Source organism: Vipera berus (genome assembly GCF_964194415.1).
Source record: "Vipera berus genome assembly, chromosome: Z".
Taxonomy (NCBI): Eukaryota; Metazoa; Chordata; class Lepidosauria; order Squamata; family Viperidae; genus Vipera; species Vipera berus.
In genome coordinates, this window is record NC_138205.1 from 75,398,652 (window position 1) to 75,416,912 (window position 18,261).

At 38.8% G+C, this 18,261-nt stretch overlaps 1 protein-coding gene across 1 annotated transcript in view; it reads right to left on the bottom strand.

The window, feature by feature from the left end:
* Positions 1–18,261, bottom strand: part of ITGA9 (integrin subunit alpha 9) — a gene marked incomplete at its 3' end in the record, with an annotated part of 248,178 nt that overhangs the window by 166,494 nt on the left and 63,423 nt on the right. The window contains exon 14 of the mRNA XM_081345406.1: positions 12,834–12,988. Within this exon, the coding sequence (XP_081201532.1) occupies positions 12,834–12,988 (155 nt within the window). The remainder of the gene's footprint in view (positions 1–12,833; positions 12,989–18,261) is intronic.

An 18,261-nucleotide genomic window follows, 5' to 3' on the forward strand; every position in this document is an offset into this window, starting at 1 on the left:
TCATTATAACATGGCCATTTTGAGGTTCTAAATGTTGCAGCAAAAAACTAACATTTTTCAGCCAGAGAGAAATGAAAGATATTTGTTTAATTTGCATTTGTATATATCTATTTATTTATTATAGGGACGCGGTGGCTCAGTGGGTTAGGACGCTGAGCTTGTCGATCGGAAGGTCGGCAGTTTGGCGGGTCGAATCCCGAGTGCCGCATAACAGAGTGAGCGCCTGTTACTCGTCCCAGCTTCTGCCAACCTAGCAGTTCGAAAGCACGTAAAAATGCAAGTAGAAAAATAGGGACCACTGCGGTGGGAAGGTAACAGCGTTCCGTGCGCCTTTGGCGTCTAGTCATGCCGGCCACATGACCACGGAGACGTCCTCGGACAAGCGCTGGCTCTTCGGCTTTGAAACGGAGATGAGCACCGGCCCCTAGAGTCGGAAACGACTAGCACGCATGTGCGGGGGAACCTTTACCTTTACTATTTATTTATTGCATTTGTATATACTGTAAATGCAATACTTGGGACGTTTGTTATTTGAAAAAGAGGGACTTAAGATAAAGACAAGAGAACAATTAGTAAGTGAAGGTGTTGTTTGTTACTGGTTTAATTATTATAGAATTTTTGAAGATTTAAACTAGATAAAAAGTTTTAGTTTCACAGGAGTTAAATCTGAATTGGATATCAATTTATGTTCTGGAGATGACCACTTGATTGCTAATGTATATAAAATGTTACTCAAGATGAACCTGGAAGAGAAATATATAGAAGACTGTATGGTAAAATGGACAAAGAAATTGGGTATAATACTAGATAAATGGGAGAATGTATGGACTGATGGATTAAAATTTACTTTGAATTATAGTTTGAAAGATTTTTTTTATAAAATGATGTATCATTGGTATTTGACTCCAGACAGATTAGCAAAAATGTATTGAGGGACTTCTAAGAAATGTAATCAAAAGGCAGGTACATTTTATCATGTGTGGTGGTCCTGCAAGTATGTGAAAACATTCTGGATAAACATTATAATGATAATGCAGAAAATACTTAAGATACAAATATTAATAAAACCTGAAGCTTTTCTTTTAGGTATTATGGATAAATCAATTGAAAAACAATTAGGGACCCTATTTCTTTACATGGTAACTGCTGTGAGGATTGTACTTGCTAAGCACTGGAAAGAAAAGAGATGCCGGCTATTGTGTAGTGGTTCTTGCCCACATGGTCAGACAATGGACAACAAACTCAGCATGGCAGCTCTTTATTGTTGGTAGCACCGAAGTGAACAAGAGTTACCTGTGCCCACATATATACTTGGGCAGGTGCACTGACAGCCAATCCCTTATTTAGGGTTTCCCGCCGAGCGTTTCCCAGCCAATACAGTTACGGTACACCACCACCTGATGGTCATAATGAACTGCTGCTATATTTTATTATCCCCATACATAACACCCCTTCCCCCATAATAGAAAGAAAACAATAAACAATTGTTTATTCACACGAAAGCTTCTTGGTATTTCTTAGACACCTTGCGTCCTTCCTTACAATCTTACATAGTTCTCTAAATAAGCTAGTGGCCTTCTCAGGGTTTGCTCCCCACCCTGGACAGTAGCATCATGCATTGAGTCCTGACTCTGGGGCCTTGCAACCCCTTGCTGTTCCGGCCTGTCAAAACCCCCAGGCAAAAATACAGAGTCCAGCAGGTCTTCTTCTGAACCCCAAGTTTGTGGTTGGGAGGACTGTGACCCCTCAGGAATCCGTTTCCTGATTTGGTCGATGTGTCTCCTGACCTGGCGACCCCCCTCCACCTCCACAATGTAAGACAGTGGCCCTGTTCTGTCAATTACCTTTCCCGGAACCCACACACAACCCGAGCCATAGTTCCTGGCCCAAACCAGGTTCCCCATGTGAAGTTCCCTGGGGGGCAAAGGTTGTTCAGTATCTGGGGCCGCTCTGTCAGGGTGAAGTCTGTCCAACTTTGTGATGAGACGTCTGCCCCAACGCAGTTCAGCTGGGCTCTTGCCTGTGGTTGTGCTCAGGGTCGTGTGTTGAGCCAGAAGGAATTGGGCTAACCTCTGATGCCAGTCCCCGGTGATGATGCGTCTCAGAGAGTATTTAGTCGTCCTCACCATACGTTCTGCCTGCCCATTAGACGACGGGTGAAAGGGCGTGGAGGTGACGTGTCTAATCAAGTTGGCCCTCAAAGTACCAGGAACAGACGGTTTGACTGCCGTCTATTATAAAGATTTACAGTCAGAAATGGTGGAACCATTAAGAGAATTGTTTAGGACAATTCAATTGGGAGGAGAAGTGCCTCCATCATGGAAAACAGCTTTTATTTCGCTGATTCCGAAGGAAGATCAAGATGCTACCCAAGCCAAAAACTATAGGCCAATATCGCTTTTAAATACTGATTACAAGATATTTGCAAAATTTTTAGCAAATAGATTAATGAAGGTAATGCAGCTAATGATTCATAGTGACCAAACTGGATTTATAAGTGGTAGACAAATGAAGAATAATGTGAGACATGTTGTAGACTTATTGGAATTTTTGGATAGAAATAACCAGGTTTCTGCAGCGCTGATCTTTTTGGATGCTGAAAAAGCTTTTGATCAATTGGATTGGCAATTTTTATTTAAGGCATTGGAGAAAATGGAGTTTGGGGAACATTTTTTACAATCTATTAGAGCAATAAATCAGAAGCAAACAGCTCAAATAATAGTTAATGGTAGTTTGACAGAAACATGTAATATTGAAAAGGGTACAAGACAGGGGTGTCCGCTGTCACCTCTGCTGTTTGTTTTAACATTGGAAATATTATTGATTAAAATACGAGACTCAAATAAAATTAAGGGAATTAAATAAGAGATCAAGATTATAGATTGAGAGCGTTTGCGGATGACCTGATTATTACAGTAAGTCAACAGACTTACTCAGTTGTAGAGTTGATGGAGATAATAACGGTATATGGGAAAGTTTCTGGATTTAAGATAAATATGCAAAAAACTAAAATATTATCTAAAAATATGACTATAGAACAAAAGGCTGTTTTAGAAGAGTTAACAGGATTTGAAATAGTTAAAAAGACTAAATATTTGGGGGTTTATCTCTCAGCTTCAAATGTGAAATTATATAAAAATAATTATGAATTGTTATGGTTAAAAATACAAAAAGAGATAGATGGTTGGGAAAAATTACAATTATCTTTATTGGGAAGAATTGCAGCAGTAAAAATGAATGTTTTGCCAAAATTTTTATTTTTGTTTCAAATGATACCTATACTCAAAAAGGATTTAAATTTGGAGGAATGGCAGAAAGGTATTAATAAATTTGTTTGGGCAGGGAAAAAGCCACGAGTCAAATTTAAGATAATGCAAGATACACGGGAAAGAGGTGGTCTTAAAATGCCTGATCTTAAATTATATTATGAGGCTGCTGCTTTATCATCAATAAGTGATTGTTTTAATTTAACACAAGGGAGATTATTAAATCTTGAGGGTTATGATCTGTTATTTGGTTGGCATGCATATTTATTGTATGATAAGAAGGTGGATAATGTATTTAAGATACATATATTAAGGTATGCTCTGTTGTGAGTATGGAAAAAATATAGACATAAGTTAAATTACAAGATACCAATTTGGGCAATACCTAAACATGCAATAGAAAATATAAATGTTGGATTTAAACATGATGAGACTACATATAAAGAAATTTTAAGGATAGAAAGGAATGTATGGCAATTAAAGCCATATAATATTTTAAAAGAAGAAAAGATTGTGCAAACTTGGTTTCAGTATGGGCAGTTATAAGCAAGATGGAAAGAGGATCAGAAAGTTGGTATCTTGATATCTGATGGAAATTTGGTAAAACAAATTAGAGATCAAGGTCAAGCACATATAAGAAGGATATATAATGCATTGATAGAAATAGACTCAGAAACGGAACTTGTTAAAGATTGTATGATAAAGTGGGCCCAGAACTTTCAGGAGGTTATAACAATGGATACTTGGGAAAAGATTTGGGTTAGAAACGTAAAATTTACACAGGCCCAAAATTTAAGAGAGAATTTTTATAAAATGTTTTATAGGTGGCACTTAGACCCTAAAAAACTAGCAAGTATGTATCCGAACTGTCAGCCTAAATGTTGGAGGTGTGGTTGTGAGGATGCAACGTACTATCACATATGGTGGACTTGTAAAAAAGTTAAAGCTTTTTGGATTAAAATTTGGTGGAATATGCAAAAGATATTTAAGAAAAAGATAAGGTTTTCTCCGCAGTCGTTTTTGTTGGGTATTATTACAGGTTTTACTGTTATAGATACTAAATTGATGTTACGGCAGCAAGACTTTTAGTAGCCCAATATTGGAAGAAGGAGGAACTGCCTACTATAGAAGAGTGGACTTTGAAAGTTTCTAACTTGGCGGAAATGGCAAAGATTTCAGCATACTTGAAAGAACAATCGCAACAGAGATATATTGTGGAATGGAGAAGATGGATCGAATATATTCAGAATAAATATGGGACTAAAAAGTTTCATTTAGCATTTGAATAAGTAGTGGTTTTATATGATGTATTATTAGTTATTAGTTATTTGTTAGTAATATAGTTATGTTTACGGAGAGTTAAAGCGCGATAGAATTTAATGTTTTATTTTTGTTGTTAGCATATTTTAGCTTAAGTTTGTAAGTTTATACCCTGTATTCAGCTCTGGGAAGTCGGGGAGGGGGGAGGGGAGGGGAGGGTTGGGGGGGAGGGAGGGAGGTTTTTTTTTCTATTTAAAAACTGTATTGTAAAACTTTTCAATAAAAAAAAAGTTGGCCCTCGTGAAATCCTGGAAATCAGATGTGAATTGCGGGCCATTATCCGAAACTATCACATCAGGCAGGCCGTGAGTAGCAAAGAGTGCCCTTAGTACCTGAACCATTTTGGCTGTGGTCATGCTGGTCACTAGTACCACCTCTAGCCACTTGGAATAGCTGTCCACTACCACTAAGAAAGTGTGGCCTTGAAACGAGCCAGCATAATCTTTGTGGATTCTGGACCAGGGGTTGTGTGTCACCTCCCACTTATGGACTGGTGTGTGTGGCTGCTCTGGCCCAGAACTTTGGCATGTGTAACATCCCGCTACCTGTTCCTTAATAGCTTTATCCAGGCCTGGCTACCACAAATAACTCCTGGCTAATGCTTTCATCCTAACTATGCCCAGGTGTCCCTCATGTAATGACTGTAAAACCTTGTCTCTAAATTTCTTGGGAATGATGACCCTGCTACCCCACAATAGGCATCCCTTATGGGAAGACAGCTCATGTCTCCTCATGAAGAATGCCTGGAACTCCGGCCCAGGACTCCTTTCTTGCCACCCGGAGGCCACCCATGCCAGTACTCTGCTGAGGATCCTATCTGCTGTGGTACCTGTAGCAATGTCCTTAGCGTGTAGTGGGCATTCTGGCAGGTCCTGGATTGCCAAAATCTGTTCTGCAGGTGCTGGGTCCGGTTCTGTAGTGACTCTTGGTAATCTGCTTAATGCATCAGCATGACCCATATCCTTCCCTGGTTTATGAACCAGTTTGCATATGTATGCTGAAAGGAATATAGACCACCTCATCATCTGTGGGGATAGGATTTGTGGGGTTTGCCTGTCAGTCGTGAACAAACACAACAGAGGCTTATGGTCTGTAATAATAGTGAATTCCCTACCATATAAATAATCATGAAATTTCTTGACCCCTGACACTGTTGCCAGGGCCTCCTTATCTATTTGGGCATAATTCCTTTCTGCCCTTGACAGTGTCCGGGAGTAATAAGCAATAGGTCTCTGCTCCCCATTGTCTTCTATGTGACTTAAGACAGCACCCACTCCACAGGGGGATGCATCACATGCGATGCAGATGGGTTTGTTTTCAATAAAATGTGTGACCGTTGAGTTGCATGACAATAGGTCTTTTAAATTCCTAAAACATTGTCCATGAACCTTGGTCCAATTCCAAATAGTCTTCTTATCTAAGAGCCTGTGTAATGGCTCAGCAATTGCTTCTTTGTGGGGTAAGAATGCGTGATAGAAATTAAGCAACCCCAAGAAAGCTTGCAATTCAGCTTTGTTCTTTGGAGTAGGAGCCATTTTAATCACCCTTACCTTTGAATCAGTAGGGTGAATTCCTTTGGCATCAATTCTGAACCCCAGGAATTCAGTTGATGCCACTCCAATGCTGCATTTGTCCTTTTTAAGTTTCAGCCCTGCAGAACAGAATCTGTTTAACACAGCCTGCAACCTGTCAGCCAGGACCTCCTCAGAATCTCCAGCAATGAGGACATCATCAAAATATGGGCATACTCCAGGTATGCCCTTCAGAGTCCTCTCCATCACCTCCTGGAAGATGCCAGGAGCCACAGAGACTCCGAATTGCAATCGGTTGACTCTGAAGGCTCCTCTGTGCATTACAATAGTCTGTGCATCAGCTGTCTCCCTGGTAACAGGGAGCTGCTGATACGCTTGCGCCAAATCAAGCTTTGCAAAGATGGCACCTCCCTGGAGTGCAGAGAGGACGTTTCTCACTGTCGGCACCGGGTAAGTGTGTGGATTTAGGGCCCGATTCACCGTGGCATTATAATCCGTGCAAATTCTTACTTCCCCGTTGGCTTTGAGTGGGGTGACTATCGGGGTCTCCCACTCTCCCTCGTCCATGGGTTCTAGCACTCCTTGACTTACTAATTTATCCAGTTCGCTCTCAATCCTGTGCTTGAGAGCGAAGGGGACTCTACGGGGCTTTATTCTTACAGGGAAAATATTGGGGTTCAATTAAAATTAATTGGGGGCCCTGTGTATTCACCCAACTTGCCATTGAATACGTCTGCAAACATTTTGCAGATGGATTCGAGGCTTTTGGTCTGGGTGCTATGGATCCCTGAGATCCCTATTCCCAGAGCCTGAAACTAATCCAGCCCCACTAAACTGGTCCTCCTGCCCTCAGCTACCAGGACATCCAACGGACCCTGGAAGTTTTTGAACCCCACTAACATGGTGGCCACCCCCAAATGGGTGCATACTGGAAATCAGCTAAGTGAATGTTGGTGGGCTTCAAAGAAACCCACCGTTTACTCCGGCTGCAAACTGCTCTGAATGTATCACTAGAAATGATGGAGACTGCGGATCCGGAGTCGAGTTCCATCTTGCAAGGTTCCCCTTGCAACTGGACCTCTAATGTTATTTTTGGTGTGAGAACCCGGTGAATGTCTGTGTGTGAGACGGTCACCTTGTTCCCAAGGCATTTGGTCAGGGAGAGCTGGGGCAATTTAAGATGAGGGGACTCAGTACCTTGCCACGCATCCACTGATTGAAGTTCATGCGAGTTGTCCCGCGTGCGGTTTCTGCAGACGGCCGTGATGTGTCCAGTCTTACTGCAAGACCGGCACTTAACAGATCTGAACTTGCAGGTCGTCCTCGGATGGTTTCCCCCGCAGCTAGCACATTTTTGGGTGGTTTCTTTGCAGTTGCAGCTTGTGCATTTGCTAGTTGTTGTTGGTGCCTTCCGCTGGCTTCCATTGTTGTCGTGCCACGGTTGCTGTCTCCCTTGCTTCCGATGCACAGCATCAATCTCGACCTCCTCCGCTGCGTCTCCGATTTCACCATCCACAGCCACTCCATGATGAATGGAACCACCTGGGCCACTGGGTCTAGTTTGTTGGGTCATGTTTACAGCTTCCCCAGCGGCTTCGCTGGCCAAGATCTCATCCTGAGCATCTTGTAATGTGATCGTTGGCCGGGCTTATAAGCGCTGCTGCAGTCGCTTGTCTCTTGATCCCGCAGCCTTTCCTCTAGATTAGTAAAATTATACAGGCGCGCAGCTTCCTGTAGAGCTGCAATAAATTCAGTGGCCGTCTCACCTGGCCGCTGGCACCATTGGTCGAACTGGCCTCGCCACGCCAGTTCAGACATTTGTGGCTTGAAATGATTATTCAATTTCTCCACAATGTCCTTATATGACACTGCCTTGATCGCTGTCGGTGCGCAGAGGCTAATGGCCAGGTCGTGGATCGCGGGGCCGCTCAGGCAGGTCAGGAATGCGGCTTTTTGGATATCATCAGTGATCTGGTTAGCCTGCAATAACCCTTCTACCTGGCTCAGGTGTGAAGCCCATCTCTCTGGGTGCCGCATATCGAATGGCAGCGCCTGCCGGTACTGCTGCACCATGGCCATCTTGTTTCTCTGCTTGGCTGACTGCAAGCTCTTGCTTGGCCAGCCAAGGAAGGTTCGGGGGAGTGCTTCCCACCACTCCTTAGTGACTTCAGCTCCTCAGGAGAAACAAGATTCCACCTTCATCACCACTATTGTGTACTGGGTTCTTGGCCGCATGGTCAGACAACGGACAACAGACTCAGCATGGCAGCTCTTTATTTTTGGTAGCACCAAAGTGAACAAAGGAGTTACCTGTGCCCACATATATACTTGGCCAAGTGCACTGACAGCCAATCCCTTATTTAGGTTTTCCCGCCGAGCGTTTCCCAGCCAATACAGTTACGGTACAGCACCACCTGATGGTCATAATGAACTGCTGCTATATTTTATTATCCCCATACATAAAACCCATTGAAGAATGGATTTTAAAACTGACTGAATCAGCAGAGATGGCAGAATTAACTGGATTAGAGATAATGGACTAGATAGCTTTATAAGATAGAGGGAGCCATTTGTGGACTTTCTACCTGTTAAATACAATAACAGATGGTTCACAGAGGGATTTGAAGACTAGTGTAATATTTGGGCTAACCTGTTGACTGTTGTTGTTTTTTCCTATCAATTTTTTATATATTAAATGTTGGGTCAATGCATTTGAAATATTTGTTTATATATTTGTCTTCTTGAAAAAGGATAAGAAAATTTATAACTATATGCAGGTTTTTTATTTTTATTTTCAGCATCCAGCTAGGGTGATTTTTTTCTATGTTTAATGTTGGATTTATTTGATGTTTGGGTCATTTTTTTCTCTCCCCCCCCCTTTTTCATACACAATTTTTTTTCTTTTATTCTTACTTTGGATGTATGTTTTTTCTGACTTTTTTTGTTTTGTATTTAATTCCCATTGATAAAACATTATAAATATATATTAAATAAAAATGTCTATATTAATGAAAATAATATAAACCATTATATTGTGGAAAAATAGGAACAAAATGGAAGTGTTAAAATGAATGACTATGCACACACATACCAAACATCTCACTTAATAAAAACTCAATGGAAAAATGAATGTCACTGATTCATTCATATCCACTGTAGTGCTTAAAACTGAAAGCAAAGCATAATGACTAAGAAATTAGAAGGTCAATAATTCTTCAGTTCCAGTTTCTCTTCTGCTCTAATGTGGTCCTACAAAAATATTTCACTCATTCATATGCAGTATTAAGCAATAATGTTATTTGCTTGTGTTTGGTTTAGCATTTGCAGACTGGCTGCAATGGCTTTGTTTTGTACACAAACAGCCACCACTGTTGGAAATTGGATGCAAAAACCTAGGTACATTTATAGGACTTATTTCCCCCAAAAGGACAAATACTGGAAGTACTCTTTGATCCTCAGTACACTGAAATTGCAGTTGTACTTTAGGGACATATACAGATATCTTTACATAATTATACTTAATTTTCCTCCCTTAGCTAATCTGTTCAGATGAAGATTGTGCACACTAGCTACATCCTTCCTTACCTTCTGCAGCTCATCTGCATTGGGCTACTCTGAAAAGTGCATGAAAATTTGGAGTCAGCATGAACTGCTAACCAAAGTATAATTTGAGATCAGACATCAGGCTAGAAACCAGAATGCAGAATTCTAGCCCCGCTTTGAGTCAATCACTATATCTCAGCCCTAGAAAGGAGACAATGGCAAACCATTTCTGAAAAACTTTGCAAAGAAAACTACAAAGACTAGTCTAGGCAGTATCTGAGGATTGGACACGCTTGAGCGATTGAATCTTCCTAGCTGCTAAAATCTGCAGGATGAAGGGCCTCCCTAAAGATGCTCCAAACATCACAAATACTTTTCTCCTGCATTGCTCCCAGTCCACAAATATGCTTTCTCAGGAGCCTGCATGTGGCCACCACTTCCAACATTTAGAAAACCCATAAAAATGCCTGTGTTTTATAAGGCATTTATTAAATGAATTCTTTCAGTAAGTATTTTATTTTAAAATGTGAGAGGGGGTTTGCATTCTGCTTTTTTTAAAAAAAAACTTTATTAGCCACAATATTTTCTAGAACAGAAAACTAAGGAATAAATTAACTAAAGAAATCAATACATAAACCAAAATTTAAATCTCAGACTGCAGCACCAACATGATGTTACCAATAAACAAGATGGCTAAAATTAATACTGGGGAAAAATGATGTAAAATGTTCTAACTTTGAAATTTATACAATACATATTAAATAATTATTATTCCTAGGATGATTAATCATGATATAGCATTACTAAATGACAGAAGATAACTATCAGGTGAATTTGTTCATTTCACTCGGTGACCTCTCCTATAACAATTTAATTTCCTTTCCTCCCCTCCCTTCCTTTAGGAGACATTCAGAATTAACATACAGACATTCGTTCACTAATATGATTTCTCTTGCTGTCATTTGCCACATTTCAGTAAGGAAACCCAAGAGATCCTACAATGTCAGTGTACTATTAGTCATCTTTTATCTGAATGAATTATATGGCAAGACAGGTACAACCAGGACCTTATGAAAACTCCATAACTATTTTTTAAATACTGTAATTTAAAGCAGATATATTTTCAAAAAAGGTAATATCTATTAATGGAGAGATAACTACTGAAGTTACACAACTAATCCTCAATATTACATTAATAAAAGAATCCAACAGAGTACACTGAATTTCTTTCATAATATAAAAAGTATATTTTTTGAGTATAATCTCAAAATCTCTACTATATCATTAATTATAAAAGCTGAAAAAGAAACACCACCCTTAAATAAAATATAAATGCTTGATTCCCAACTTCTCCTTCTTTGTACTCCAACTGATTTGCAATAGTTATTGACATAAACTTCAGAAACCAGATTCTATTTGTATTTATCTTAGTGTGTAATAATATATAATATAAAAGTAGTACTTGTTTAGTTTTCGCTCATTCAGTAACTGTTTCAAATTATGACAAGGGAACGTATGACACGTGTTTGAAGCTGCAGCCATCAGAGCATACCTGTGGTCATGGGGTCATGATTTGGGAGGCTGGCAACTGATGCAAAATTATAACAGTCACAGTCATTTCATTGCCACTTGTGCCATTCACTGCCAGCCTCTGACAAAGTCAGTGGGAAAGCTGGCAAGAGGTCACAAGAGGCAGTCAGGTGTCATCTTGCTTAAATGCTACATGAGATTCACTTAATGACTGCAACTGGAACTGTCAGAACTGCAGCCATAAGTCAACACAACATCAGTCTAAGTAATCTGGACAAAAAAAAACCCAAGATGAGCTAATTCTACTTTATTACAAGGCTACATTAACAGAAATGTACAAGTCCGAAAGTATAAATCCCTCCTGTCTTTTTTTAACCACCTAATAAGTTGGGATGGATCCTTTCTAAGTTTCTTTCTATGCTTGTTAGTTACTGGCTCCTCCCTTTTCTATCTGATCGTTCCCTAGGCAGTATCTCTTCCTTTTGCCTTCCAAGGTCATTCTCACCTTCCACTGTAGGCAGTCACATGATTTTACACTTTGCAACTGCATTGCCTAGTGACAGAGTACCCAGTGAGAATTATCTTTGTTAACGTGGGACTACCTGTATATGAAAGCCATTCCTGCTCAAATTTAGTTAAATTACTGTTATGCATATGTGCAATGTGCAAACTTTGTCCTTGTGGCTGTAAGCATACTTAATAAATAATAGTATTTTACTGATATAATTTGGAAATATATCTAATTTAACTAGGTACAATTCCTTTCAATTTTGACGTCTTAAGATTTTCTGAATAGTGCTGTGTGTATCTTAACAATTCTTCGGGGGTTTTCTGCAAGTCCACCACATATAGAATGTAGAATGTTCCTTCTGTCTGATGGCATTTCTGGTCAAATGATAGTTTGGGGTAAATTCTATAGATATGCCCCATAGTTCTTCTCATAGGTATGTTGGGATTGATTCTTTGGGGTTTTCATCAAATTTTAGTGATACCACAGGTGGCCAGAAGTATGTCCTTCCTTTGTTTTAGACTAGAATGATGCAAAGTAAAGACCTGAATATGGATTTGTTTATGTAATTACTGGCTTGAGTTAAGACTTCATCTTATTGGAACCAACCCAATAAGATGAAGTCTTAATTCAAGCCAGGAGTTTGCCTGATAGCCAGTAGTTTGACTGATAGCTACAGACAAATTTGATTCTTCATAAAATCAAGCCTTAAAGGGAAATTGAGGTTCACTGATAATGATGCCTATCCATTGTGTACTTCAGAGCTAGCATGATTTGATGCTCTCTCATCAGCTATCTTATAAGAAAGCTATGACAAAATACTATTATTTTGTAAATGTAAATGGGTTTGTGGTATGGGCACCATTTTTATCACAATACTCTGAGTAAATTAATAGTAAATTAATAACTTGGTGAAAGTTTCCAAAAAGCTCAGACCCCACTGTTTAAATATGCATAACTTACAGATGAGTTATCAAATAAATCAGGCATGAAGAGAAGAATTTGCTGCTCTTCCTGAATTAACTACAGTATATTTAATTAACTGGTTACTCACCATAATGTATTCTTCTTCCTAGCATAGGAATATTGTTTTAGAATTGATAAAAACCAACAGATATCAAGACATTAGCTCACCTATCAGTCCTGGAACATGTCTGCCTTTGAACCTAAAGCAGGCAGTGACATTTAGACAATTCACTTCTTGTAAGTCATCATGACACTGAGGAGCTGTGATGTCAATGGACGCTGGCAGGAAAATTGAAATGTCCAACGTAATGACAGGCCGTGATCTTAAAACAATAAGAAAAAAGATACACTATATCAGCTTTAATACTAGTCCTGGAAATAATCAGTTATTCCTCAACTATTCCAGCTCCAAAACAAATACCGTCCCCTATAATAACTAAAAAAGAAATAAGGGGAGAGGGGAGGAGAGGGGAGGGGAGGGGAGGGGAGGACAGGACTTTGGATACACCAGTATCATTAAGATGCATTACTAGAATTAAAAAATTGAATAATGCAATAACCTTGTCTATTAGATAATTAATAATTATAGATAAAAGGTAAAGGTAAAGTCCTTGCAGATTTTACTGCACTAGTTGTTGACAACTATAGGGAGTGGTGCTCATCTCCATTTCAAGGCCATTGAGCCAGTGCTGCTCAAAGATATTTCTGGGTCATGTGGCCGGCATGACATCCTGGACCACTGTTACCTTCACACCAAAGTGGTACTTATTTATCTAGTCACATTTGCATGCTTTTGAACTGCTAGGCTGGCAGGAGCTGGGCAAGGATGGGAGTTCATTCCATTGCATGACACTTGGGTCTCAAACCTGGGCTGCTGGCTTTCCAACTGAAAAGCCCAGCATCTTAACTGTTGAGACACCACATATATTTTTATGACAATACTTATAGGACAAATGAAAAAAAAATACCTATATGAAAGATAGTTCATGCTATCTAAACAAAAACTAGATGTAGAAGCCCAAATAATTCAATTAGGCTAAATCATATGAAGAACATTACAGGAATTATGTATATCTAGATTAATGAAAAGAAGGACTAGAGGTATCATGATAGCACTATTCCAATATTTAAGGGGCTGCCACAAAGAAGAAGAGGTCAACCTATTTCCCAAAGCACCTGAAGGCAGAACAAGAAGCAATGGATGGAAACTAAGTAAAGAGAATATCAACCTAGAACTAAAGAAAAATTTCCTGACAGTAAGAATAATCAGTGGAACAACCTGCCTCCCGATGTTGTGGGTGCTCCAACACTGGAAGTTTTTAACAAGAGACTAGACAAATCATTTGTCTGAAATGTTATAGGGTTTCCTTCTTGAGCAGGGGGTTGAACTAAAAGACCTTAAGGTCCCTTCCAACTCTGTTTTATTCTGTTAATTATGTGCAACAGTTCTAAGAGAGGATACGAGAGACAAGACAGCTACATCTGACGATATAAACTGTATTCCATGACTGGAAAATCCAATCATATAAACCTATTGGAAAAAGAATCACTATATCATGTTATTTCTCACTGCCTTTAAAAAAAAGTTGGTTTTGGACACAGCTGTACTCATAGAAAATCCATTGAAATGTTGATAGGACTGTCCTCTGATTATACTTAAACTGAATTCAACCCATTAAGTTTTTCAGTCTTCTTAGATGCTGGTTGTCTAGTAGAAAGAAAAGGCATCAACATTTCTTCATCAACATCAACATAACTTAAGAGAGAACTAGCTCAAATACTTTCAGCAGGCAGTCTATGTCCCGTGGGAAACATCTCACAAATTGTCCACACTCAAGATGCCATTAATTGACTTAAAAAATAATAACTTCCTAACAGACTCCAAGCAATTTACTTTCAGAATTGACATACATTTTCCACCGAGGTGAGACTGGAAACATTAAATTATTTTATTGATATTAAAATATAGTTAAAATATCAATGTCAACTCAATATTATACCAATATACAATGCACCTTATCAGCAGCACAGAGCTGTCCATGGTCTAACTGATTATACTATTAACAAATATATAAAATTTAAAGTGTTATTCTTTTAAATGTCATTTTCTACATTTCTGCCATAGTAGAAGTTTAATTTTTTAGAACACTATATATTTACTGCCAAACTTCCAGTATATACTTTTCCTAAATTTAGTAAAATGAGACTCCATTTTGGCAAAGTTTAAGCAATTGGTCTTTTCAAAACTCCTTTACTTTTTTGAAATGAATTATTATCTCAATGTTTCACTATTTTTTTTTACTATGCCACATAGTAATTTCACTAGCTGAGAGAAAAATACATTTCCCTTTTTCCTATTTAGGAACTGTTGTAGGCTTTTTCACTCCTGTTTTTCTTAATTGGAATCAGATGGTTATTTTCATATTCAATTCCGAAACTGAACAGTGAGTCCTTTTTCCATATGAAGCGATACAATAAGTTTCACACTACAGGTAGTCCTTGAGGTATGACAGAGCACTTAACGACCATTTGAACATATGCCCCCAAACTACATACAACCCTGTTTCAAAGTTACAATGGTTGCAGGGCCCCTTCAGTCATTTGCCCTTATAACCTAACCATGGGATCACTGCAGCACACCCCACCTCTCTCCCCATCCCTACCCCCCCCTGTGCTTGAGCCTCCTCCCTGTGTCTCTTGGCAGTCAGACAGGCAGCAAAAACCTTTCCAAACTCATTGCTGTCTGACTTCCCTTAGAACCCAGTTCATTTAACATTTGTCATATCTTCCAGCCATAATGGATAGACTCTATTGCAGTCGTAACTCACCTATATGTAATCAGCTGAACATTCACTACATTTTAAGAAAAAAATCATGTATATGAGCATAAAATCACAAGTACATGATATCTACAGTTGGTAATAGATTAGTCAGTTGCATCTTTAAAATCTATAGTGTGCTCTAAGAACTGTTTCCTGCAGTATGCCTTTTAAGGAAACATAATCAAACGTGGTCTCACATTTGCTTCATGGAATGATTGTGAGAGAGTTGAAATCAAGATTCCTATTTTTTTAAAAAATGCAGGATTAGATCAGCATATTTCATGGAAATGTCCCGGGATTAAGAACCACCTGAACAAGTGCAACAAACAGAAAAAAAATAGCAAAAGCAAAATACATATTTCTGCAAAATTGTTTTAAAGTCAATTACAAAAATTCTTAATCAACAATACAAACAGATTCTAAAAGAAATACAGTACATCCAGCTGGCACAGGGATATCCATCTAACCTATGACTCCAACTTCAGGACCTATTGCTTGCTTCTCAGCAAATCAACACCTGTTCTGGCATCCCAGTTTCTGGGTATTATCTCCTGCAGCCTCTCCTTTCCTTCCTCATGGTTCCAATCAATCCACCCAAAATTTCATTCAACACCTTAAATATCTGTCCATCTGTAACAGGATACAGTTGCTTCCTGAATTATATATATTCATCTCTTTCTCCATGCCAAGTTAGGCTAGAATAGCAACACACACACACACACACACACACACACCTATGCAAACCTCCAGTAACATTCATTGTGATATTTATATTTTTGTATTTTTCTAACTTGCTTTCAAACTTTAAAAAAAAACAGTAAGATATAATAAGCTTACAAACCAAAAGAGTAAGAGACATGAGGCATTAGAATACAGGACAAAATAGAAGAGAATTATCAGTTTTTCAAGGGCATAATAGGTGGCCTTGAAAGATTCTATAAGACAGAATCTTTAGATTGTGATGAAAATTCTTTACAGTTTTACAAATAGTAGTGCCCTGAATGAATAGGCCACTAAATCATTTGTAAATTAATATTATTCTCAGGTCAACCTTTTGCTTGTATTATTATAATATGAAGAATATGGAACAGACTGAATTCATTACCCCATTAAACATTTTGCTTAAAGCAGTGAAGGCTGATATGCTGATTTTGGTGACCACTATTATCAGGGCACTATTACTTATAAAACTGTGTAAAGAATTTTCATCACAATTGCTGATATAAAGATTTTATCTCATGAAAAAGAGATGAAATTCTTGTTGATTCTCTTTAGCTCCATCTTCTCTTTGTTAGAAGAAATCAGATGTCCATTTAAATGCAACCCCGTGGCCTGAAGAAGTTTAAAGAATATGTCAATGCTGATTTATTTATTAGATTTATATCCTGCCTTTCATTCAGAATATCCTGCACATGTACATGGCAGTCCGTTCTCTCCTTCCCCCACAAAAACAAATTCATAAAGTTGGTTTATCTGTGAGAGGCTGACCATCCTCAATTATCCTTTGAGCTTTCATGGCTGAGCTGAACTTAAATTTAGATTTCTTACTCCTGGTCCAACATCTTCACCATTACACCTCACTGTTTCTCTGATATTTATAACTAAGCTACATCACATTATGTCTTAATAAGGTTTCATTTTGACTTGAAGTATGAGACTTCATTCACTATGTTTTACATGGTTTGAGAAACATTGAATATAATCTGTAAATGCATCTATTATATCAAACTATATTTAAACACCAAGAAAAACTATGAAATTCAGCAATTTCCAAAAAGACCAGTTAGCTCATTTTGGAGAAAAACAGAAAGATCTAGTGTATTTTCCATATAGCTCTCTAGGACAGGGCTTTTCAACCAGTGGTACAGGTATCACCTGTGGTACATTGGCACCTGGCAGGTGGTATTTATTTATTTATTTTATTTATTTGTTTTTATAAACCGCCCTTCTCCCGAGGGACTCGGGGCGGTGTACAGAATAAGGTAGGCATACAGAATGAACAATAGTGAAAAAAACAATAGTAAAATACAACCATCCTAGAAAAGTGGTAGCGGGGGAGGGGAATGAGCTGAACCGGTGGCAACACAAGCCTGAGCGAGAGATGGCTGGAGCTGCAGAGCTGTCAGGGCTGAGCAGAAGCGCCAGGATCAATGCTTCTTAGCAGCTGTCAGGGCTCAGTGGAAGCGCCCAGATCAGCGCCAGGCTCCAGCTGGAGCTCGGTGCTGATCCTGGCGCTTCTGAGCCCAGACAAAGCACCGATCAGCTGGAATGATGCAGCATCTCCAGGGTCTTGTGATTTACATCACCTGTACTTCATCACTTTTTTCCTTTTTTTTTAGTCATCAAGTTTTTGACACCTTGCTAGGTGACGTGGTACTCTGATGTTGCCATATCCTAAAAGTGGCACAATCGGTGAAAAGTTTGAAAACCCTGCTCTAGGAAATATATATTAATAGCCTATTCATAATGCATCATAAAACCATCTTTTATTGTATTTTTCAGATTCAAATCATGATTACCTATTTCCTCCATGCTTGATTATAATGTAAGCTTAACCTTTAAACATACTACACTTTAAGAATCATTGCTAAAGTGGAGTGATGATTTAAGATTATTGAAGGTTGTCAGTCAGAAGAAGAGTACAAAAAACTTTCCAAGTCATTGGATACACCATGAAATATAGTGAAGACAGTCATGAACAAGTAGAGAAATTATGGTACAACAGTGACATTACGAAGAACTGGAAGTCCCTCCAAAATTGATGAAAAAAACAA